We start from the raw sequence: 22,626 nt of genomic DNA, 5'->3' as shown, positions 1-22,626 counted from the left end.
CCTCTCCTCCCCAACCCAAGTCTCTTCTCCTCCCCAATCGCCGGCCGACCTCTCTCTCCCGCTGCAGCCACGCGTGAGGCCGGAGAGGCCACTCCCCAGGCGCTGGAGAAGCGTGAGAGGGCACTCTCCCAGCCGCAGAAGGCGTTGGATTGGATGGAGGCGAGTGCCGCGCCGCCTCTCCCCTCGTGGAAGGCTATGCGTGCCGAGATCGCGCTGGGAGGATCCGCGGCGGCGGCGATCGGAGGCGCGGCGCGGCCGGAGATAGGCCGGCGCAGGGTGGATCCGCTCCGGCGACGACCGGAGGCGACGGGCTCGCGCGGGGCGGATCCACGGCGGTGGCGACTGCAGGCGCTAGGCGCGGCTCGTCTACGTCGCGGCCTCGTCCTCTCCTCTTCGGATGTCGCCACGGGGAGGCGGCCGTACCGGCGTTCTGGCGAGGAAGGAGCGCATCGGGCCACTGCGCGTCGCACACCTATGTCGCGGCCTAAGGTCAGGACGGGCAGGCGGCCGTGGCAGCATTCCTCCCCGGCGTCGTCTGCATCTTCCCCGCCAACATCCTTGGCGGAGTTCCTCCCCAGTTTTTCCTCGGTCAGCGGTGACTCGTGGCGGAACAAGGGCTCCTAAGACGGCTCACGCGTTGCGGAGGAGCTAGGTCGAAGTCGCTGCAGTGGGGTGAGCGCCGACGGAGTTGGCGACGGGGAGAAGATGCACACAAGGAGGATGGCACGCAGGGGGTGTGCTCTTCCTGGCTGGGAGGAGATGACGTGATTGATGTATTCTGCTTTGAATTTGTTTAATTGATTCAATGAATTGTTCACATAGGCTAATACGTTTTCTCTGGTTGTAGTGCAGGCTCAGTGTGAGATTTGGACTGAGATTGAGACTGAGAGGTGCTATTTGCTCATTTATAGACCCTTCTTTTTTACTATGAGATTTCTTCAACTTATTTTTGCTCCCGAATTGAGGTATGTTTCTTGAGAGGTGGAAAATCAGAAGCTGTGTATGAACCGTACTGGTTGAGGAGCATATGGAGATGAAGAGAATAGGAGCTTATGCCGGCTGGGTTGTGGTATTTTTATAATATGGAGATCAGGTGGTTCTACAATCTCATCTTAGTGTATCCTAAATATATCGTTTTTATTTCTGCTGTAATCTTGCTGATTTGATGTGGTTAGTGTAGTAGTAAATCTTGCAGCCACCAACTGATGCTTTTGAGGTTTAACTTTTGCTTTTTTCTTGAGTAGGTTGGTCTAAAGGTGAAGAGCTTCAAGGCCTTGTCAGTTTGCAAGGCGCTGGTTGTTGATGCGAGCTTATTTGGAGCCTCCAGATTATCCTGGGCATCATCAAAAGGATGGCAGCAATGGCGTAAGTTCTGAATAGCTCTGAATCTTGAATGATTCCACTGGACACTAATTACCAGTTTGTTGTTTCGCTGGATGTAGAAGCAAATTAAGATGTGAAAATGTGGGGATTCAATAGCTGATAATTTTTTCTGCTTGGCTTACTAAAAAAGAAAAGCTCTATATATGATTGTGACAGGTTAATTGTGAAGATATGAGACTTCAAGAAATAACCTTCATATTAGGTCTGGTAGTCTACATCCCCAACTTAGTGTTAAGGTTCGTGTTGACTTTTAAGGTTTGTGTTTTTAGCGCCTGGTGGAGTGACTAAATTCGTGCCTTGTGGAGCGCAATGGTATATTTCCTTTAACTCGAAAAAAAGTTTCTGTAGTTTATATACATATTGTGCAGCATATAGCACGAGGTTCTTTTGGAATTTGATTTCTTTAGATCATTTACCGATCTTTAGGTAGATCTGGGCAGGGGCATTGTTGTACGAATCTAAATTGACTTTTGTTAGTTTATTTACGTTTTTTTTTTGCGCTTATGCTTTGGTAGTTACTAAATCATATGTTATTGTTCTTTTTGGGGCTTCCGTCGCTCTCTACTTCAGAGACTGTTGTTGGTCGCTATGTGATGCCTATGGTCGTGTTCAGTTTGACGAGATCTTTAATTTTTGAAGTTACAGAAAATTTTAAGGTTTGTGTTTTTAGTGCGTTGTGAATGATTCTCACTGTGATCATCCAGGATAGCAGGTGTAGTTCTATTGAGCATTAGTGTTCTGCTTCCATATATCATGTTGGATAGTGATTGCATCCAGATTTTTTCTATTGTTTCTTATTTTTCCTTCCTGTTTACATGGCAAAGAGATCTGTAGTTCCCAAGCATACGCGGTAGGGCCTCTAGAAATATTTCCTATTTTAGAGTACATCTGTCCATCTTATTCCTTCCTCACCAATTTAATTCTATTTTGCAGCCAGACTCTGGATGTCCAGGAGTTTCTTACACCACAGCATTAGTGTTCGTGGAGTCCATTGTTGTTGCAGGTCTACCCATTCTCCCCATCTCTATTTCCCCTCTTTCTTCTCATGTACATTGGCACTATTTGCTCCCTAGAATCTATAGTATGCAATACGTGCTACTGACCAAGCATTTGATAGCTTGAGTAATGGACTATAATAATCGATCTATTTCATCATACATGGTCGTAACTTCTTGTGATTTGAAGATTTTTTTACACAGGCATGCGAGTGTCCAGTTGAAATTCCACTTGGAAAGAACATTTGTTGGCTGAAACTATGTGATACAGAGAATGCCCTATGTCTGATTGCTGGGTCCATAAAACAAAGAATTTGAGAAATATGTAGACTTTGAAGGACCGCTCATCATGTTAATCCCCCGACTGTTGTGAAAGCTGCCTATGAGTTTGTTTGGTCCCTAAACTAATAGTGTCATGTCTTATGGAATATATCATGCGATGTTAAGTGTGTAGGCACTCAAAATACCTTTATACAATTGGATATGAGATTCGTATAGCGCTTAGAACAAAGACTAATTAAATGTTTTAAGCTCTGTCCTAAAAAAATGTTCTAAGCTAGACATAATTGACCACCATGACGGTGGATTTTCCTACAGTTATCTTAAATGTTTCATTTGTCAAGGTTGACCTCTGTTACATGACATACTCTAACCAGGAGTGAGATGTTTGTTGATGATACAGGTTGCAAACCATCGGTTGGAGATCTGCTCTGAGGCATACCAATATATTTTCCAGTGGGTATATATAAATTTTGTTGTGCTAAACAATTACCATAGTGTCAATGCTCGTTTAGTTAAGTTGTACATGTCTTTCGAGGTTTGCGTGTTATGTTGAATATGTTCATTTCAATATATTTCATTTAGTTGTGGGATAATTACACATACATTAAGTTGTACATGTTTTAGTGTGGCTTCTAAAATGAAAAATTATCAATCCTTCTCCATTCATGTAGTCTTGCAGTCCTACAACCTAAAATATGATGTTATGATCTGTGCTTGACTCACACGTAAACATTAAGAAATTTTTGTGTATTTCAGAACATAATTCTATCTTAATTAGGTTAATATTGGGTGCCTGTTTTGACTAGGCTTTTGGCTATTAGGTGAATCTGGGCTAAAAAAACATCATAAGTATGTTTCTTCATGCACTTCTCGCCAGTTAATTTGGATGTTGCACCCGCATTTGAACTTATTTCTATACAGTATTGTGTACTGATACTAATATGTGTATCCTCTCTCTTTTCTGCCAACTCTTTTTTCGAGGCCAGTTTGGAGGCTAAATTGATTTTGCGCTCAAGCATTGCTAGATGACTTTCTAGGAAGCTGGATTGACATATGCAAATTTACTAATTTTCGGAATACTCCTGCACGATGAAAATATAGATTTGCTGGAAGCCAAACATGTGAGTATTCTCTTAGCAATGTTTTTCAGTTCTTTTAGTTAATGCTATCTCAACACAAGCTTTGTTTTCTTCTTCTGAATATAAATGCACATCTGTAGGTATACTGGTGTATAATTTTGTTAAGTTGCAAGCCTCGTTCTCCCCTCCTCACGGCGTGGCCGCCGCCTCTCCACCTGCACTCCAACCTCATCGCTTCTTCCCGGATGGTGCCTACTGGGAACATCCCCCTCTCTCACCTCCACTTTGTTCTCCTACACGGCTTGTTGTCTGTTTGGCGTTATGGGGGTGAAGGCGAAAATGGCGCGATGGAGGGAGAAGCACACAAAAGGAGCGGGATAGAGATGGAGCTAGGAAGAGGCGCTCTAGCGGCCGACGAAGCAGGCTTCGGGAGATAGGTCGGTCGCCGTCCTCATCAGTTCAGCGGCAGATGCGGCCGTGCCGCGCTACCGCCTCCCAGAGCCTCTACCGCCGTCCTCATTTAGAGTTCTTTATCGATTTGGCTAGTCTGTTATCAGCTCATTACAACTGATGGTGTTGATGATGATTTACAGCCTTTTTTTAGCTTTGGCATGGTCGGATTTTCACAGTCCGTATCTTTTCTCTACATGGTCGAATTTTTGGTTCAACTGCTCTATACAATAATGTACTGGTTTGTAGGTTTGTGAATGATTTTTGGAAGCTGTTGTAAGATGTTAAATTCTTTGTTCATGTCTTTTTAAGAAGTGTGCTTGACAACCCCGCCATCCAGCATTTTGACTTTTAATTGATAATTGATGTTTTTTTATGCGTGCAGGTCTGAAGAAGAAAAGAAGAACTTGTGAACGTAGTCTCCATATTTGGGAATGGAGAGAAAATTAATATGAGGAAGCTAGAGGAGATCCATGGTGAATGACTTTCTTTCCTACTTTATGCGTCTCGGCTTATTTGGTTCTGCTCGATGTCTTGCCTGGGTCGGATTGTGTCTCCTTGCACTCATCCTCTCCTTGATCTCCACCCATATTCAGGTGGCGAACAAGGGTACAGATTAAGGACGTCGTTTGCGAAAGGCATGAGTTTGGTAGGCGAGGGCACCATGTACAATGGGAGGAAGGACGTGTGAACCAGAGACTTTTGGCAAAGGCATTTTTATATCTCAGTTTGTTATTGGTGAGTTCCATCTAAAATTCTTTGACTCGACAAGCATTCTAATTGCTCTTAAGTGAATATTGTGTCATTGCAACATGTGAAACAGAATTCAGATTATCTTCTAGGAGTTTTATTGTCAGCTTTCAAGTATTGTGATTAGATTATCTATATGGGATCGGTATAGTGATTTTTCTTATGTATATAACTGAAGAATGTGTCTATTCTAAAAATAACCAAATCTGTAACTTTAGGATTGATTTCCCATTTTTAACAAATAAACAAAGTGAATGGGTATTCTCTACAAGGATTTTTGCTGCTTTTATGGCTCCTCCCTGGTTATGTCTGACGATGCTGCTCCATTTCTCTATGAAGCGAGTCTTAATTTCTCTTTCTCACCCTTCCATCATATATTTGCTTTCAGATAAGGCAATTTTCTATATTCGTTGTATTCTCAATACAAAGACGTTGACAACCAATAATGCTTGGTTCTATTTTTCGTCTGTTGATATGTCCTTTAAACTGAAGTGTGAAGGTGTTAATTTTGTGCATTGCATTCGTGTGTCCACTTCAGCTACTCATAAACCTGAAGTAGTGTGTTATGAGTAATCTGATTTCGACACTTCTTTGTGGGGTAATCTGAAGTACTGTGTTATGAGTAATCTGATGGTACACCTTCTGCTTGCTTGCACAAATAAGTAGATAAATTCAATGTATATACTGGTCTTATTGTTCTGTTACAGATGTTATTTCGTTGTGCTTCTCTCTTTTTGTGCATATGTTCTACCTTTTGTATTTATAATATCTTCTCGTCTTCTATTGTTAAGGCTTGGCCGGTGAACTTGCTGACTGCCGGTAATAATATGTCATGAATGTTGAAGAAAAGCCGTGTGGCAGGTACATTTACAATAAACTCTTAAACTTAGCTGACTATAAGTAGGAATAAATTGAATTCTATACTTTTGTCCTGGCTACAAAGACGGAAAATAACATAGTATAATAATGGAGCAGCTGTTTATATATTTGAAATTTATTGTCCAATTCTCAATCACTTCATGTCGAGCTACCAATATTGATTTTTCATTCCTTTTTCAGGAGAGAAATTTCTTCATAGCATCGACCATCAGACCACCACTAGCAGTGACCAGCGAGAGATAGTGGTAGAAGGTAGTTAAAAAAGTTGAACGAATCGTTTTTCCAGTAGAGGCACCAATGATAGCAAAATTGTTTGATGTATAGCATGCATACATGTTTGTATTATAGTTCAATTCTTTAAGGACTTCATTTTTGGAATTTGACTTTTGGAACATTATAGGCTCATACTCCTTCTATCCATTTTGCTCTGTTCACAAAGACATGCAATGATATTTGATTATGTGGTTGTTTCATGACTTCATGTGTGTTAAACTGGGTATTTAGAAACTGTGGTCCTACATTGACTATCATATTTGATTCTCTTAATCACTCGCATGATACAAATGCTTATAGTTATAACCAATGGAGAACTTGTGTTGCCTCAAAAGAATGGGCATGCATTGGAAATTTCTTTCGGTCAATGGAGAACATGTGTTGCCTCAAAACGGAGCTAAAGGATGGGGATATAGTTGAGTTCGGAATTGCAGTTTTCTCATCTACTGATTCCGCCACTTGCGCGATAGCGCAACAGGTCATCTTCCACACCTCTCTTTTCGTGTGTCTTATGCTTTGTTGTGTCCACACAATAGTTTTTCTCAAATTCTACATCTCCTCTCTTCAGGCTGCAGGCAGGGAAGCGTACTGGAGGGTGGCTGCCGGGGCTTGGCGTGAGTTCTTGATGGCATGGTGAGGTGAGAAATCTTTGTTCCTTCCTTTTTGTTTTTTTATCCTTGTTTCGGTCTTGATTGTTTCTATAGTGATTGTTACAATCCATGCTATCTTCTTTCCCCTACATGGTTATATTTTTGGTTAAACTACTATGTACAATAAAATAGTGATTCGATGTGGGAAAGGCTTATGTTGCATTCCCCGATTTATCTCCAGCAGCAAATACATCGTTACATGTTTCAAAGTTATGAACTCTAAGCAGCAAACATTGGAAAACAAATCGGTGGCTTTATATTTTGAAAGCTGGACGCAAATCTAATTTATTGATGTACCGTTTCTAAGAATTTGATTACCCATTCATGCATTAATACTTTGAGAAGTGTACCAATGTGTCCTTCTAATTCGTATATGATGCATGAACATGGTGGTTAGCGTAAGAATCATCCATTTGCCTCACGTTTTTCTTTTGGAAAGTAGACCACTGGATATTTCACCCGTCTTGACATGTAGAGTATTTTGGAGCAGTACTGTACTTGACATGCATAATTATATTTACTTCATTTGATGTAGATTCCAACTCAATCCATATTACTAGAGATGACCTTCTACATGCGTTATGAATATATGACCTATAATTCTTTTACCGATTTTATTTGCTCTTTGTAATTCATTGATACTATTACATTAGTATACTGAAATAAAAGTAGTGCATGTAGATTAAGAAAATCTTCATTTCTACATAATGCAAGCCTTTGCCATGATTGTCCTTCTTCTTGGTACTTATTTATTTATCATCTGAATTAAGTGTTATGTCCCTATTATTGTTGTCCCTGTGCATCTTAATTAAGTGTTATGGCTCTACTAGAAAATGCATCATGTTCCTTCTTTTCTATTTTTTAAGAAAATGGTTCTCACAATCTGATTTAAGGGAGCAAGACATCATCAGGTTTACTTACTGATGTGGCCTCTGCGTCCCGTGCGCTGGTGGTGCAGTCCTCTCAGATCAGACACAAGCAGGTAGTTGTAGATACCGTATCTTCAAACGAGGTAATTAATCATAAACAAGTAACTGTGCAAATTTGTTTGTGACATATCTGAGCTTGAAATTATATGTACACAACCCGCATTAGGCCTTGGGTTTAGGATGGTTTGCGACCGTGTGTTTGTTATTGAGGTGCTTCATAGTTGTCATCCTCTAGCGTTCTGGTCTTTTTCTTTTTCTTGAGTAAAGCACTCTGATTTTCAATTGCTAGCTAATTGATTCTTTTCCTGAACACAATGTGCGCAGGACTGAGAAAGAAGAGCAGATTCTAGATAAAGAGTATGGTGGAGAAGAAGACCAAGGTGATTTATCTCTCTTGTGAACACAATCAAGTTTAACCCGAGCAATTGGTTAATTGGTGCTTATTGTTAGTAACTAAATATTCCTTAAGTATATAAAGCACAGAAAATGTCATTGTATGTATCAGGATGTTATATGCTATTCATGCTCTGAGAAATATTTCCTGTAGCTTTCCAGGTTATGTGGGTTACCCTTGTGTTTGATAGTCCATTCTTGGTTGGTGAGTACATTATTTTTTAGAAACATGAGTTTACCAAAAATATCTCTGGCCTAGGACTGTTAGTAAACAATTATCCATTATAAAGAACAAATGAAATTTAGTGTCAGTAGTCCCCCAACAATAACCTTTAATATGGTTTCCTCATGAATTATTACACTTTAGAGTTCAGAGGGTGCCATGATACTCAGCTTCTTAGAGCAGCTCAGCGACACCCCTTGCTGACGGTTTGATCTTTCACTTTGTTGCTTTTCTACCGTCCAATCTCACTATTTGATGAAAACTTTTGTCACACCGCTGGTTAGTTTGGTAGAATAGGTGCCATTGAATGATACTCCCAGTTGCCTATCATGTAGGGATTTTGAGGTATTATTTTGTGCTATTGATGATAATCCACTGTATTATAATTAATCTGTGTTGTAGAAGCTTTAGCTGATCTGGTTTTGTATCTTTCGAAATAGATTTGAAGAGGTTGCACATGTTCTGTTTCAGTTACTCATAGCATCTACAGAGTGGGCCAATATTCGAAAAGAGCACAAGACTTGAGGATTTGAGCATGCTTGTAGGCTAGAAGCATCAACTTCAGACTTCGTCACTTGTTGACAGTCTAAAATTGACCCTGAACTGATATGGGCACTTGCTAAGCAAGATGTCAAAGACAAGCACCAGCTGAAGGTTCTACCCCAACTTATATAAATTGTCTGTTTTAGTATATTTTGTTAATTTCCATGTAATATGTAAACCATTGAAGTTAGATGTTAATCGCACCATGTTTGGCATGCAGATGAAATAGAAAATACAGCCGGTAAAGGCACCAACGAAGGAAAACCTTCAGGCGTCAAACATGATGGAAGGATGTTGGATGGTCAGGTAATTAGTATAATCTACATGCCTCAATGGCCTTTGTGGGCTGCTGATGATCACCCCACATACTATGCAATTTTACTCCTTGGTGCTTGCACATCCATGAAATCTGGATGTACTGGATTCCACATGCTGCATGCATAAGTTTGGTTCTCTCTTATATAGAGTCCCCAGTTTTGTTCTCACGTGTTATAGCATTACAGCAAGTATATTATGGCAATGAGGAGTTTCATTTTAAATTTGTATTATTCATGTTTTCTACGGTCATATATGTTCTTCTCATTTTAGCATTGCATGTATTACTCTGTTTTACTATCAAGGTGTGTCTATTGTTCTACACAGCTCGTCACCGTCAGTAGCTAGAGATTTGTCTGATACTTGCTTGTGACAGCATCTACTTACTCATAAAGTGTACAAGTACAAACTTATTCACAGTATTATTGCTTTGTCCTATGGTAGTATTCTAGCTTAGAGTATTTTGGCTTTGTCCCGTGGTAGTACTCTAGCTTAGAGTATTCTAGCTTTGTCTTATGGTAGTATTATTGCTTTATGGTTCTTCTAGGTAAACCATCTCAGCTTCAAGATCAGAATTCATTTCTTGGAGGCACTGGTTTTACTAAGCCATGTTGGTATTCAGGTGCATTGCCTTGTATTTTAGTTCATTATAACAATACTTCTTGGGTAAAAATGATCCATCAATTATTTTTGAGGGAAGCAAGATGTTTACGATGCCCTCATTATAACAACACCCATCATCTTGGCATCATTCCTGCGTTTTGAGTGATGACAGTGTGCTTAAGGAGTATTTTTGATGTGCCATTAGGTCAAGTTAAATAATGGGAGCAGGTCACCGCTTAAATATTATCATCACTCCCTTCAGTTGGGAGAGTGACTATTATTTGTGGCCCTATAACTGAATATAGGTAGCTTATGTTTATGTACTCCCTCCGTCCCAAAATGTAAGGCATCTAACGATTAGTGAAAAGTCAACATTTTTTTAAGTTTGACCAAGTTTATACAATAATATAAACATAATATTGGAAATTAGAAAGCATGAACTTTCATAGTCTGTAGCTTTGAAATATTTGTTATTACCACAACCCTTTTGTCATTGTTGTGGGCTAGCCCTTCAAATCAAATGTAATTTTGAAGTCATTCTTATAGCTACTTTGCCAGCTGCGGTACTTGATCAGGAGTAAGCCAGCGATGGCTTTACTAAACTTACATCGTTTCTTTTATTCGACCCTGCTTTATTCATTGGGTTTGCTACTTTATAGACAACCATCATATGCTAGAAAGGAAGTGTGCTAGAATTATGTTGCAGGCCGTAAGTACAATATGTGGATGGATCAAGAACTATATATAAAATGATGCATTTCTTTCTGCTTGGTCAGCCTGTAAGTTGATGAAGAAAACTTTGGCCTCATTAATAATATGTAAACTTGTTTGGCGGCAGGCTTTTGTCAGGCGGTGGCGGTAAATTCTAGCGCATGCATTTGTGTGGCCTGTTGTAGCCAACATCAGCTGCAGCCTGTGGACAGGGGGCCTCCTCTTTTCTCTACCTCCAGCACTCTGGTTTTCAATTGCTAACGGATGTTTTTCTAAACACGATAACACGATGTGTGCAGGTTTGAGGAAGAAGAAGGTATCAAGAAGACCCAAGGTAATTTTCTCTCTTATGAATAGAAGAATCTTAATCGCAATGTGTTCGTAGGAAACCTACTCCCACTGACATGGTGAAATTCAATATAGATGGGGCATTTCGTGAGGAGTTGGAAATCGGAGGTTGGGGTACAATTTCCAAGGACTAAACGGGTTATTAGGTTTTTGTTGCAGGTGGAATGGTCAACTCACTTGTGCATCACAGACGACTCTTGTGCATGCAATTCAATTCCATTTACTGAACAATATTGTATTAGTCAGGCTATTTTTCTTTCTTCTATAGACTGATCCTCAAGCTTGAATCTAACCTATATGTCTTATGAAACTGTCACAATTCAATTCAACTATAGGAGTTGAGGTCGAACTTATGAATTGTGACTGATCCTCAAGCTTGATGGCATGGTTCGAAGCTGGATTTGAATATAGTTCGACTTATGAATTGTGACTGATCCTCAAGCTTTGAATATGTCTTATGAAACTGTCACAAGTCAACTTGTGCATGCAATTCAATTCCATCACAGACGACACTTGTGATCAGCTAAATTCCAAGATAATTCTTAATACTAAAATAAGCTAAGACTTATAGGTTAGATTCTGCCATTTGCGCGATAGCGCAACGGGTCATCTAGTGAAGCTTTAATCCCGCAGCACAAGAATGTCACTCGTAGCTCCTAGCTCCCACCTACCCTAGCGCCGCCGCCGCCGTCCCTCCGCCGGCCTTCTCCTTGCCTGCCCCTCCCTCATCCTTGCCGCCATGGGTTGTCACGTCCTGCTGTCCGACTCCGATCTCAGCGCTGACTCGGTGACCTCCCGTGCCCAGCCCGCGCCCCCCCTCCGATCGCTTGTTGTGGCGCCGCCAGGCCACCAGCTTGGTTCTCGCGGTTGGGATGCGGGAGCTGGGCCCAGCCGCCCGCCTGCGCCCGGGCCTGGCCTGGGGTGGCAGGCTGTCGGATCCCGCCGCCACCGCACCTCCAGGCGCGCCCCTGCTGATGACCGCCCCCAGCGTGAACCCCTGCTTCTCCCTGCGTCCAGGCCACCAGGGGGCCTTGCGAGCAGGATCCCGGCCGCCCTCCATGGGCGCTGCTACAACTGCGGTGAGGAGGGCCACATCTCTGCTCAGTGCACCAATGCCACGAGATGCATGCGCTGCGGTGGCACCGAGCACACCTCCCGCGACTGCAAGCGCCCACGGAGTCCGTCCGATGCAGCGCCGCTCCGGCGAGACGCGCCGCCCCTTCGTCATGCCAGTGGGTGGAGCCGCTGCCGCTGCCGCGGCGGCCCGTGCACCTCCGCCTCGCCCTCCCCTGCCGACCTCCGGTTCTGGTGGATCTGGCTCTGGCCTTCCCCCGCTGCCGCCGCGGCCTCTGTCCTCCGTGGCTGACGGCCAGATCTGGAGGGACGTGGTCACCTCCTCCGACGGCGACATGGGCAGTTCAGGCCCTGTCAGTTTCTCGGCGCCCTTCGCCCCGCCGTCCCCATCGTCCTCGCCTACCTCTGCAGCGGCTGAGGCTTTGCCGGGGCCTCCTCCGCTGGATCGTCTCGATCTGTGCTACATCTTGCCATCCCAAGGGATGCTGCAGATGGAGGTCGACCTCGACAGGGCCGTCATGGTCACTGTGGTGGGCGCGCGGGTGGATGTTTCCATGGACATGGCCGTGGCGGAGCTCAGAGCGTGCCTCAACCTCTCGTCTCTGGACTTCTCCATCAGGTGCTTCGAGCCGGCGGACTTCCTGCTTCTCTGCAAGTCCATTGAGGTACGGGACTTCATCGTCCGTGCTGAATCCATCACCAACTCCCAGTTCTCCCTCCACCTCGAGCCATGGTCGCGCCAGGCAGGTGCTGCGCTTCGCGAAACACCTTTCTTGGCTGACTTGGAGATGCGGGGCATCCCAGCCCATGCATGGTCTGAGCGGACGGCTACCAAGCTTCTCGAGGGCTCTGGTGTCATCGATGAGGTTGCGCCGGAGACGGCAAACCGTTCCGACATGTCTTGCTTCCGCCTGGCCCTGTGGACCCACGATGTGGCTGCTATCCCAGCGGTCAGGTGGCTCGCCGTGCCCGAGCCAGGTTCGGGTCTTCGGCTGCAGGTGGCGGATGGTCGCCGGCGGCCGCGCTCGGAATCGCCGCGGATGCTTTGGTATCGCGTGCGGTTTTGGGTGGTTCGCTGGTTGATTGGTGGACCGCCGGACTCCGGCTCCGGTCCGGCTCTCGATGGTGGCTCTGCAGCCCGGCCGGGCTCCGACGAGGGTCATGGTCCCGATGGCGGTGCTCCCCCGCGTAGGCGTCGGCAGCACCGCGCGCACCGGAGACGGCGGGGCCGCTCTACCCGCTCTAGCCCTCCTGGCGATGCTGTTCAGCCTGGCTGCCAGGACATGGCAGTGGCCCAGCCTCCTGTTGCTGCTCCGGCGGACGGCCGCTGGGTGCCGGCGGCCAGTTCCATGGCTGCCCCTATCCCCCTACCCCCTCTGCTGCTCCTGTTGCCCTAGCCTCGTGCATGGTGGAAGGTGCCTTGCATGGCGGTCACGGGTCGGTGCACACGTCTCCCGATGGGCGCTTGCATGTGGGGCAGCCTGCTAGCCTGTGTGCAAGCGACGCGTGGTCCGCCTCTGACCTCCGCATGCACAGCCCATACCCTGGCCTTCGTGAGACGCGCCTGGGTTGCGTCGATCCTGCTGCGGTTGGTTCGGGTCAAAGGGGCTCTCCCTCCATCTCTGTGCCCCGTGATAAGGTTGACGACATCCCTGTCGGTGGGACTGCTGTCGCGTCTGCCTCCTTCCTGGCAGGGAACAGACTTGCTCTTCAGGCGGCTGAGGACTTCCTGGCGGTCCGCAGAGAGGGCTCCCTGTCTCCGCGCGGATCCTCGGAGGGGCCCACCACCATCGCGCGGTCTGGTTCGTTCGCATGTGGCTCCTCCGGTTGCGGCCAACCGCCTGCTGCTGTCCCGCAGAGTGGGGCTGCCTCGGATGCTGGGTTCCAAACCCCCCATGTTGGGCCGCTTTCCTCCCATGCTGGGCCTCCGCCCCGCAGCCCCTCGCCTGGCCAGCTGAGCCCCGCCAGCGCCAACGTTTCGACGGCTCCTGGGATGAGCTCTGGCGACGTGGCCATGTTGGTCGACCTGCTCAAGCAGTTCCGCCGCCACCTGGAGGACCCGCTCCTGCCGCTGCCGGACCCTAAGATCGTCCGTCGACGCCTTTTTCGCAGTGGGAAGACGTTGGTGCGCCAGAGCCGCCGCCTTGATGCCAAGTGCAAGGGCATCTCTACCCCGGCCATCAAGAAGGCGCAAAAGCTGCTCATGCAGAAGCTCGGTGTTTGCCACGAAGGGGAGCGGCTCTCGGCTGACCAGCTTGACGACTACGCGGCAATCTTCGCCTCCCCCCTTGGGCCGGAGCAGGTTGCCGCACTCGCTTCGCTTTTCGGCATCAGTTGCCCAGGGGTGGACGAGGCTGCTCTTGGCGGCGCTGCAGCGCCTCAGGCGTAGTGCTCTGTGGCTGGTTGCTACGTGGACCTGTCCTCATCGATGTACCTAACACTAGCATAGGAGTGTGGAACGTGCGCGGGCTTAACAACCCTGCATGTCGTGGTGTGGTCAGGACTGTCATGGAGGATGCCATGGCGTCCGTCGTGTGTTTGTCCGAGTCTAAGCTCGAGTCTGTAACCCCCTTCATCATCGCTGAAACTTTAGGCGCCCGCTTCGACGGGTTTGCGTACTTGCCAACGGTTGGCTCTTCGGGTGGTTTGATTGTGGCTTGGGATTCCTCGGAGGTTGAGGTTACTGCCTCCCGCGTGGACCTTTTCTCCGTGTCGGTTCAGCTTTCGGCCCACGGGGCCGATCCATGGTGGATGACAACGGTCTATGGGCCCACGGCTGATGACCTTAAGCCGGTTTTCCTCGACGAGCTTCGCGCGATTAGGCATGCTACGCCAGGTCCCTGGGCTGTTGTGGGTGATTTCAACCTCATCCTTGAAGTGCGCGATAAAAGTAATGGCATCGTCAATCGGCGCTCCCTTGGTCGTTTTCGACGCTTTGTCAACGACTTAGAGCTCAAGGAGGCCGCTCTTTTCGGGCGCCGCTTCACGTGGAGCAACGAAAGGCTATCCCCCACAATGGCGAAGCTCGATCGGTGGTTTGCTTCTGTGGAGTGGGATGACATGTTCCCTGAGGCCTCCCTTCGTGCCCTCTCCTCCTCCCTTTCCGATCACTGTCCAATCCATATGTCCACCTCGGTTCAGTTCTTCTCTCGCCGCCGTTTTTGGTTCGAGCGAGTTTGGATCCGCATGGATGGTTTCATGGAGGAGGTCAAAAGGTTGTGGGATAGTGTTGCCACCGTGGATGCTGCTGGCAACCCCTTCCGTGTCCTCGACCTTAAGCTCCAAGCCCTGGCCAAAGGCTTGCTGCGATGGAGCCAGAGGAGGGTCGGTTCGATCCGTGACCAGCTGCTGATGGCCAATGAGCTCATCTTACAGCTTGACCGGGCCCAAGAGCACAGGGCCCTTTCGTCTGCGGAGGCCCACCTCCGGCGTGGCCTCAAGGGCAGGGTGCTGGGCCTAGCGTCGCTGGACTGCACCATCGCTAGGCAGCGAGCCCGCACGATTGGCGTTCGAGAGGGGCAAGCGGACGCGCAATTCTTCAGGTCTTACGCCTCTGCCCGTCGCCGCCGCAACTTTATACCGGCCCTTCGCCATGCCGATCAGGTGGCCTCCTCCCAAGAGGAGAAGGAAGTGTTCGTGACCAGGTTTTACGCCGACCTCCTTGGCCAGGCTCAGCCTCGTGTGCATGACCTTGACCTCAGCGCTATTGGCGTGCCCCCGTCTGATCTGGCTGGGCTTGAGTGCGAGTTCTCCATCGAGGAGGTGTGGGCGGCTATCAAAGGGATGCCATCCAACCGTGCCCCCGGTCCTGACGGTTTCTCATGGGATTTCTACAAGAGTTGTTGGGCGGTTGTCAAGCTCGATGTCATGGCTGCCATGGGTGCTATTTTCCGGCACCAAGGCCAGGGCTTCGAGGCTCTGAATGGCGCACTCATCACGTTGGTCCCCAAGAGGGATGGCGCTGTGGATCTGAAGGACTTTCGGCCTATCAGCTTGGTCCACAGCTTCGCCAAGCTTGTGGCCAAAGTTCTTGCTCGGCGCCTCGCGCTGAGGCTGCCGGAGCTCATCGACTCCAACCAGAGCGCGTTCATCCGCGGGAGGTGCATCCATGATAACTTTGTCCTCATCCAGCAGTCCGCCAGGACGCTGCACCGTGCACGGATCCCGTCCTTGCTCCTCAAGATAGACATTGCGCGTGCGTTTGACAGCCTCTCGTGGCCTTTCCTGGTCAGCGTGCTCCGGCAGCGGGGGTTTGGACCACGGTTTGTCTCTTGGGTGATCTTGCTGCTAAGCTCTGCGACCACGCGTATCCTTGTGAACGGCAGTCCGGGTGATGCGTTCCGCCACGGCCGTGGCCTTCGACAGGGCGATCCGATCTCCCCCATGCTCTTCAGCATAGCCATGGATGTGTTGTCAGCCCTCTTCCGTGCGGTGGAGGACCGTGGGATCTTGGAGAGCCTCCGTGAGCTTGGCATACGTCACAGGGTATCCCTCTATGCTGATGATGTGGTGGTCTTCGCCCGGCCAGGGGTTGCGGAGCTCACCGCTGTCAAGATGGTCCTGACTTGCTTCGGTGGAGCCTCGGGGCTGGTTGTTAACTACGCCAAGAGCGTGGCCCTACCCATTGGTTGCTCGCCGCAGGTGCGTGAGACAGCCTCCATGGTTCTCGATTGTCCGATAGGTGCCTTCCCATCCAAGTACCTAGGGTTGCCGTTATCGCTTGCCAAGCTTCGGAAAGACGATGTCCAGCCGATTCTGGATAAGCTCACCAAGAAGCTATCATTCTGGAAGGCTAGACTGATGACACGCGAGGGCCGTGTGGCTTATGTCCGCTTTGTCATGACGGCATCGTTGATCTACCACCTCATGGCCCTGGACGTTGCTCCGTGGTTGATACGTGCCATCGACAAGGTGCGTCGCGGCTTCCTATGGGTGGGGAAAGCCGATGCGCGGGGTGGACACTGCACTGTTTCCTGGTTGGCTGTCTGCAAGCCTAAGCACCTTGGTGGTTTGGGGCTGCACAACCTCCGGTGGCTTAATGCGGCGCTTCGGGCTCGGTGGATTTGGTTCCAAAAAACATCCCTGGATAAGCCGTGGTCGGGCTTGGATTTCTCCGTGCGCTCTGAGGCCCAGAGCCTCGCGACGGCATCCATCATTGTGGATGTACACGACGGCTCCCGCGTGCTCTTCTGGGAAGACCCGTGGATCGATGGCCTGCCGGTGGCAGCGATTGCGCCGGAGCTTCTACGGCTTGTTCGCCCAGGTCTGCGGCGTTCCAGGGTGCTGCGGGAGGGCATTCCGAACAGTGCTTGGGTGCGCGACATTGTGGGCACCCTTACGGTTGATGCCGTCGTCTAGTTCCTCCGCTTGTGGGCTGCCATTGCTGCCGCTAACGTCCGCCTCCTACCTGGTGAACGTGACCGGTTCAGGTGGAAGTGGTCGTCCGATGGCACCTTCTCCTCCCGTTCTGCGTATTGCACATTCTTCGCGGGCCAGGTTGCGCTTCCAGGTGCTGACCAGCTTTGGCACTCCTTCGCGCCCATGAAGTATAAATTCCATGGGTGGCTGGCGTTGTGGTATCGTTGCTGGACAGCGGACCGCTTGCAGCGGCATGGCCTGGCCAACCATGCCATCTGCCCGCTATGCAATGTGGCGGCCGAGACGTACGATCACCTAGCGCTCCAGTGCCCCCTTGCCACCTCGGTTTGGGCATCAGCCTTCAGGCTACTCGGATGGAGCCCCCTGCCGCCAACACCCACGTCCACCATCCGTGAGTGGTGGCCCCAGGCGGAGCTGGCCACCAGGGTCGCCGATAGGAAGACTCTCAACTCCCTAATCCTTCTCGTGATCCGCTCTCTGTGGCTTGAGAGGAACGCCCGTGTGTTTGATGCACAATCCAGCACTGCCGCGGAGATCTCCCAGCGAATCTCCGACGAGTGGGCCGCGTGGACTGCTTGCCGGCGTAGGATGGCGCGAGAGTAGTGGCTTCGAGTCCCTAGGTGGGGTTGTGTGTGTGCCGCCTGTATCAGTGGCGAGGCTCCCGGTAGGGCAAGGTCTGGCGCCCGCCCTACCTAAGCCAGCGACAAAAAAGTTTGTATACCTACGCAGCTACGCTACATACGATGAAGAAACGCTGCCATATCGATCGTGAGTAGGACGGACTGCGTAGCTTTTTTTTTTTTGAGTTTAAGCACGCCACTTTATTGAATAATAACATTATTCAAGATACAAAGACCATCAGGAGGCTGGATGAGCCACACCTGACGTCCCACACTACTAGAAACAGCAAAACGTGCCAGACGATGAGCTTCGCCATTAGAAGCTCTGTTTTCATGTCGGAAGGAGGCCTCGGCGAGTAACCTCGCATCCTCCTTCACCTCATCAAGAACCATACTGTATCCCCCCTTAAACCCTTCAGTTTTCAGCGCATTAATCACTGTCAGGCAATCGGAAGCCACGGTAATACGGGGGAGCCCCATGTCCTTAGCCAGCGCTAGCGCCTCCCTGCAGGCGATCGCCTCCATAACCGTGGGATCAGCAATTCCTGGGACGGTGAGCGAGGAGGCCCCTAGGAACACACCCTGCTCGCTCCTGCAAACGACGCCGACTGCTCCACCCCGATCCTGCTTGGACATGGCCGCATCGACATTTAGCTTCGCGCAACCTACACTTGGAGGGATCCACCTTGGGGCCGTAGGCTGGGCAGTTCCTCCCGGTATCTTCTTACTAACCTTGGTCGAGATAGCAAGGTCTCGGAGGTAACTCTCGATGAACAAGTGAGTAGACAGGGGGCTCTGGAATTCCTCATCATGGATGATCCTGCGACGTGCATACCAGATCGCCCACAAGGTGACTGCCACTCTTGCAAAGTCGTCCCTGGACAAGGACTCCATCATAGTGAAGAGCCATTGTTTCGCATTGGTATCCTCATTTCTGCATAGATGCTCCACAATGCCCTCGTCGGCAAGAGCCCATACGCATCTCGCCACTGTGCAATCTATCAGGGAATGCCTCCAAGAATCTTCGGCCCCGCAGATAGAACACATACTGCTCTCCGCCATGTGCCGATGCCGCCTAACATCAGCAGTCGGAAGTGAATGCCTGGCAAGTCGCCAAAGGAACACCCGAAGCTTTGAGGGGACTTCGGTTTTCCAGAGGCGCTGCCAGGCCTTGCTCTCGCCAGCATGGTTCGAGCCATCTGGTCTACCCTCTAACCAGCCTTCCCGTCTCCTCTTTGTTTCTACTAGCAGGCGGTATGCGGACCGCACAGTCAGGATTCCGGTCTTTTCATAGTGCCACGCCCAGCAATCATTCATCCTCCTGGTGCTCAAAGGAATCGCCTGGATGGCCTCCCTATCCATCGGCAGAAAGAACTCAGTCAACAATTCCGGCTTCCAGGTGGCCGACATTGGGTCAATAAAGTCCGATACAAGCATCGGCGGGTTCTCCTTCAGGCAGGCTAGCGGACGAAGCATGCGATCACGTGGAAGCCAGTTGTGATTCCATGCATTAGTCTCCTCACCTGACCCAATTCGCTTAATCAACCCAATTTTCATTGCATCTCTGCCTTCAACCAAGGCCCTCCATATTTGTGATGGAGTAGATCCCATCGGAGCCTCCAGAAAGTCCCCACTCGGGAAGTACACTGCCTTCAGGATTCTCGCACTAAGAGTTTGAGGGTTCTGAAGAATTCGCCACGCCTGTTTCGCAAGCATAGCCAAGTTGAAAATTTCAATGTCACGGAAACCCATCCCACCCGAGGCCTTCGGCGTGCACATGGACTCCCAAGATATCCAGCAGGTCTTGCGTTTACCATCTCTGCTACCCCACCAGAAACTTCGCAACATAGCATTGATCGTCAAGCACAGACCTCGTGGTAGTTTGAAGCAGGACATGGAGAAAGTTGGAATTGCCAAAGCAACCGATTTGATCAACACCTCCTTACCACCAGAAGCTAGTAGTCGCTCCAGCCACCCTTGAATCTTCTTCCAGATCCGGTCCTTGAGATGCTTGAATGCCCCATGCTTGGATCGCCCCACGTCGGAGGGCATGCCCAGGTATTTCTCATTCAGAGTCTCATTAGGAACGTTCAAAGTATTCTTCACAGCCTGTCTAGTAACCTCAGTGCATCCTTTACTGAAGTAAACAGATGACTTATCTCGGTTCACACGCTGGCCTGAAGCCTTGCAATATTTCTCCAGAATAGCATTAACCTCTAACGCTCCCTCCACACAAGCTTTCACAAGTAGCAGGCTATCATCGGCAAAAAGGAGGTGGTTCACGGCAGGAGCTGTAGGCGCCACCTTGATTCCTTCTAACACTGATGATTGACGGCTGTTTTTTAGGAGGCCAGAAAGGCCCTCTGCTGCAAGCAAAAACAGGTATGGGGATATAGGGTCGCCCTGGCGGAGACCGCGCGATGGGCGAAACTCCTCACACGGTGCGCCATTGAACAGCACCGAGAAGGATACAGATGTCACCATGCTCATAATTAAGTCCACCCAACGACGATGGAAACCCATACGCAGCATGATCGCCCTCAAATATGTCCACTCAACACGGTCATAGGCCTTCCTCATATCGAGTTTCAGAGCACAGTGCTGATGCTTCTTGGCTCCATTTCGCTTCATGAAGTGGAGGCACTCATATGCCGTGATAATATTGTCCGTAATCTGCCTCCCTGGGACGAAGGCAGATTGTTCCTCTGAGATTATCTCTGGCAAGAAAACCTTCAGCCTATTCGCCAAGACCTTCGAAGCGATCTTGTATATGACGTTACATAGGCTGATGGGGCGGAACTGTCCCAACTCCTCTGGTGATGCCACCTTCGGTATAAGCACCACAAACGTTTTGTTGATCACTTCCGGATCTTCCTCACGCCGCAGAATCCGGAGAACAGCGCTTGTTACTTCAGCCCCACATACATCCCAGTGCTTTTGGAAAAACTGGGCGGGGAAGCCGTCAGGTCCCGGCGCCTTCAGTGGGTACATCTGGAACAAAGCCTCTTTGATCTCCTTTTCTTCGAACGGTGACAGTAACTTGTCATTCATGACTTGTGTTACCGAAACAGGGACAGAATCCAACACCTCCGCCATACCCGATGTCTCCTCTGAAGTATACAAATTTTTGTAAAACTCCCTTGTCATCTGGTTTAGCTCCTGTTGATCTTCTGTAAATAAACCGTCTGCACGACGTAACCGACGAATACAGTTCTTCTTCTTCCGTTTGCTAGCCCGGAGGGCAAGGGTATGATCGAGCATCTAATATGAGAGGCCAATTTAATGGCTTTCAGAAGTTAATCCGTGATGAGAACCCATATGCTTTCTATATTCATTGCTTTGCCCACCAGTTGCAGTTGATAGTTGTTGCTTTATCGAGATGTTGCAAAGGTCTTGAAGATTTCTTTGATGATGCGTCTAGTATTGCCAATCTTTGTAGTTCATCTTGCAGGAAGATGGATATATTGCTTGATAAGCACAAAGAGATTCATCTGGCTAAGATCAAGAATGGTGATATGCCCACGGGAAGAGGTAAAAATCAAGAAACACACTTGTGCCGAGCTGGAGATACGAGATGGGGTTCTCACTACACAACCCTATCTCGTATTAACTCAATGTGGGATGCAGTGATAGAAGTTTTGGGCATTGTTGAGGATGACACGCGTAATCCAACTAAGGTAGGAGGTTATGTTCATAAAATGGAGACATTTAACTTTGTGTTCATCATGAAGATGATGTTAAAACTACTTCGTATGACAAATGATGTCTCTTTTCTATTGCAAAAGAAGGATCAAAATATTGTTGAGGTATGTGATGGATAATATTTTACATTTTCTACTTTCAGTATGTATATTTTGTTGATTGAAATTTCTAATTGTATCATTTCAGGCAATCTCTTTGGTTACGGATGTGAGAACACGTTTGGTCAATTGGAGGAATCATGGTTGGGAGTCACTCTTTGAAGAGGTCAAATCATTTTGCATTGAAAATGAAGTCATAATCCCAAGTATGGATACCATGGTAACAAGATGGGGTAAAACAAGAAAAGGAGGAAAATACCAGGTCACCACTGATCATTTTTATCGTGTTGACACCTTCTACGTTGCTATAGACTCTATTGTCACTGAGTTTGATCATCGTTTTAATGAGGCATCTTTAGAGGTTCTTCAGAACTTTTCTTGTCTTGATCCACGAGACTCATTTGCTAGGTTTAATGTGAATAAGCTTGCTCGCCTTACAGAGATTTATTATGAGCTGATTATGAGCGTGGGCATATACAGGATGCCCTTGAGCTATTCCATGTTCATATGACGAGAGTTGAAGATTTTAGAGATTGTCTTGACATTGCAAGCCTAGCTAAAAGGATGGTTGAACTTAATAGGCACACCATGTTTCCTACAGTTTACCGCCTCATTGAGTTGGCAATGCTTTTACCGGTGGCGACGGCAACAGTTGAAAGAGTCTTCTCAGCTATGAAGATTACCAAGACAGAGTTGCGCAACAAGATGTCTGATGGTTGGCTTAATGATTTGATGGTGTGCTACATCGAGCGAGGGATATTCAAAAGTCTTGATCTTTCTGAAATTAAAAAAGATTTTCAGAAGGAAGGTAGGGCTCTGCCATTGCCTGGAACTTCAAGACGACACTAAAGCTTCATATGGTACGCTTTGTAGGTGTGATTCTGTCAAAGTATATTTTCATTACCATTGTACTAAGTAATTATGCTTAGGATCGTACAATATATTAT

At 48.2% G+C, this 22,626-nt stretch overlaps 2 protein-coding genes and 1 long non-coding RNA gene across 4 annotated transcripts; all 3 read left to right on the top strand.

Moving 5' to 3' along the window:
- The first annotated feature begins 6,645 nt into the window (after nucleotides 1-6,645).
- On the top strand, nucleotides 6,646-9,227 carry LOC127329932 (uncharacterized). 2 transcript variants are annotated; one of them, XR_011756774.1, is made up of 5 exons: nucleotides 6,646-6,729; nucleotides 7,635-7,753; nucleotides 7,995-8,050; nucleotides 8,758-8,940; nucleotides 9,050-9,227. It is a non-coding gene; the product is annotated as an uncharacterized lncRNA (long non-coding RNA). The 2 variants fall into 2 exon arrangements; XR_007869057.2 differs by lacking the exon at nucleotides 7,995-8,050.
- Nucleotides 9,228-17,421: 8,194 nt separating this feature from the next.
- On the top strand, nucleotides 17,422-17,862 carry LOC139839338 (uncharacterized). Its single transcript, XM_071829388.1, has one exon. The coding sequence runs from the start codon at nucleotides 17,422-17,424 to the stop codon at nucleotides 17,860-17,862; it is 441 nt and encodes a 146-aa protein (XP_071685489.1).
- Nucleotides 17,863-21,334: 3,472 nt separating this feature from the next.
- Nucleotides 21,335-22,528, top strand: LOC127328442 (uncharacterized). Its single transcript, XM_051355040.1, has 4 exons — nucleotides 21,335-21,410; nucleotides 21,507-21,685; nucleotides 21,768-22,040; nucleotides 22,160-22,528. The coding sequence occupies exons 1-4, from the start codon at nucleotides 21,335-21,337 to the stop codon at nucleotides 22,526-22,528; spliced, it is 897 nt and encodes a 298-aa protein (XP_051211000.1).
- The last annotated feature ends 98 nt before the right edge of the window (nucleotides 22,529-22,626 follow it).

The sequence above is a fragment of the Lolium perenne genome, chromosome 4 (genome assembly GCF_019359855.2).
Source record: "Lolium perenne isolate Kyuss_39 chromosome 4, Kyuss_2.0, whole genome shotgun sequence".
Lineage (NCBI taxonomy): Eukaryota > Viridiplantae > Streptophyta > Magnoliopsida > Poales > Poaceae > Lolium > Lolium perenne.
The sequence above is the reverse complement of the archived record's forward strand: the minus strand, read 5'-3'. Positions and strand labels throughout refer to the sequence as shown.

What these genes read in the sequence shown, in the direction of transcription:
- LOC139839338 (XM_071829388.1), top strand. Translation starts at nt 17,422, where the DNA reads ATGAAGTATAAATTCCATGGGTGGCTGGCGTTGTGGTATCGTTGCTGG.
- LOC127328442 (XM_051355040.1), top strand. Translation starts at nt 21,335, where the DNA reads ATGGATATATTGCTTGATAAGCACAAAGAGATTCATCTGGCTAAGATC. An exon ending in AGGATCAAAATATTGTTGAG is followed by an intron (nt 21,686 to 21,767) that starts GTATGTGATGGA and finishes GTATCATTTCAG; the next exon opens with GCAATCTCTTTGGTTACGGA. An exon ending in TTAATGAGGCATCTTTAGAG is followed by an intron (nt 22,041 to 22,159) that starts GTTCTTCAGAAC and finishes GGGCATATACAG; the next exon opens with GATGCCCTTGAGCTATTCCA.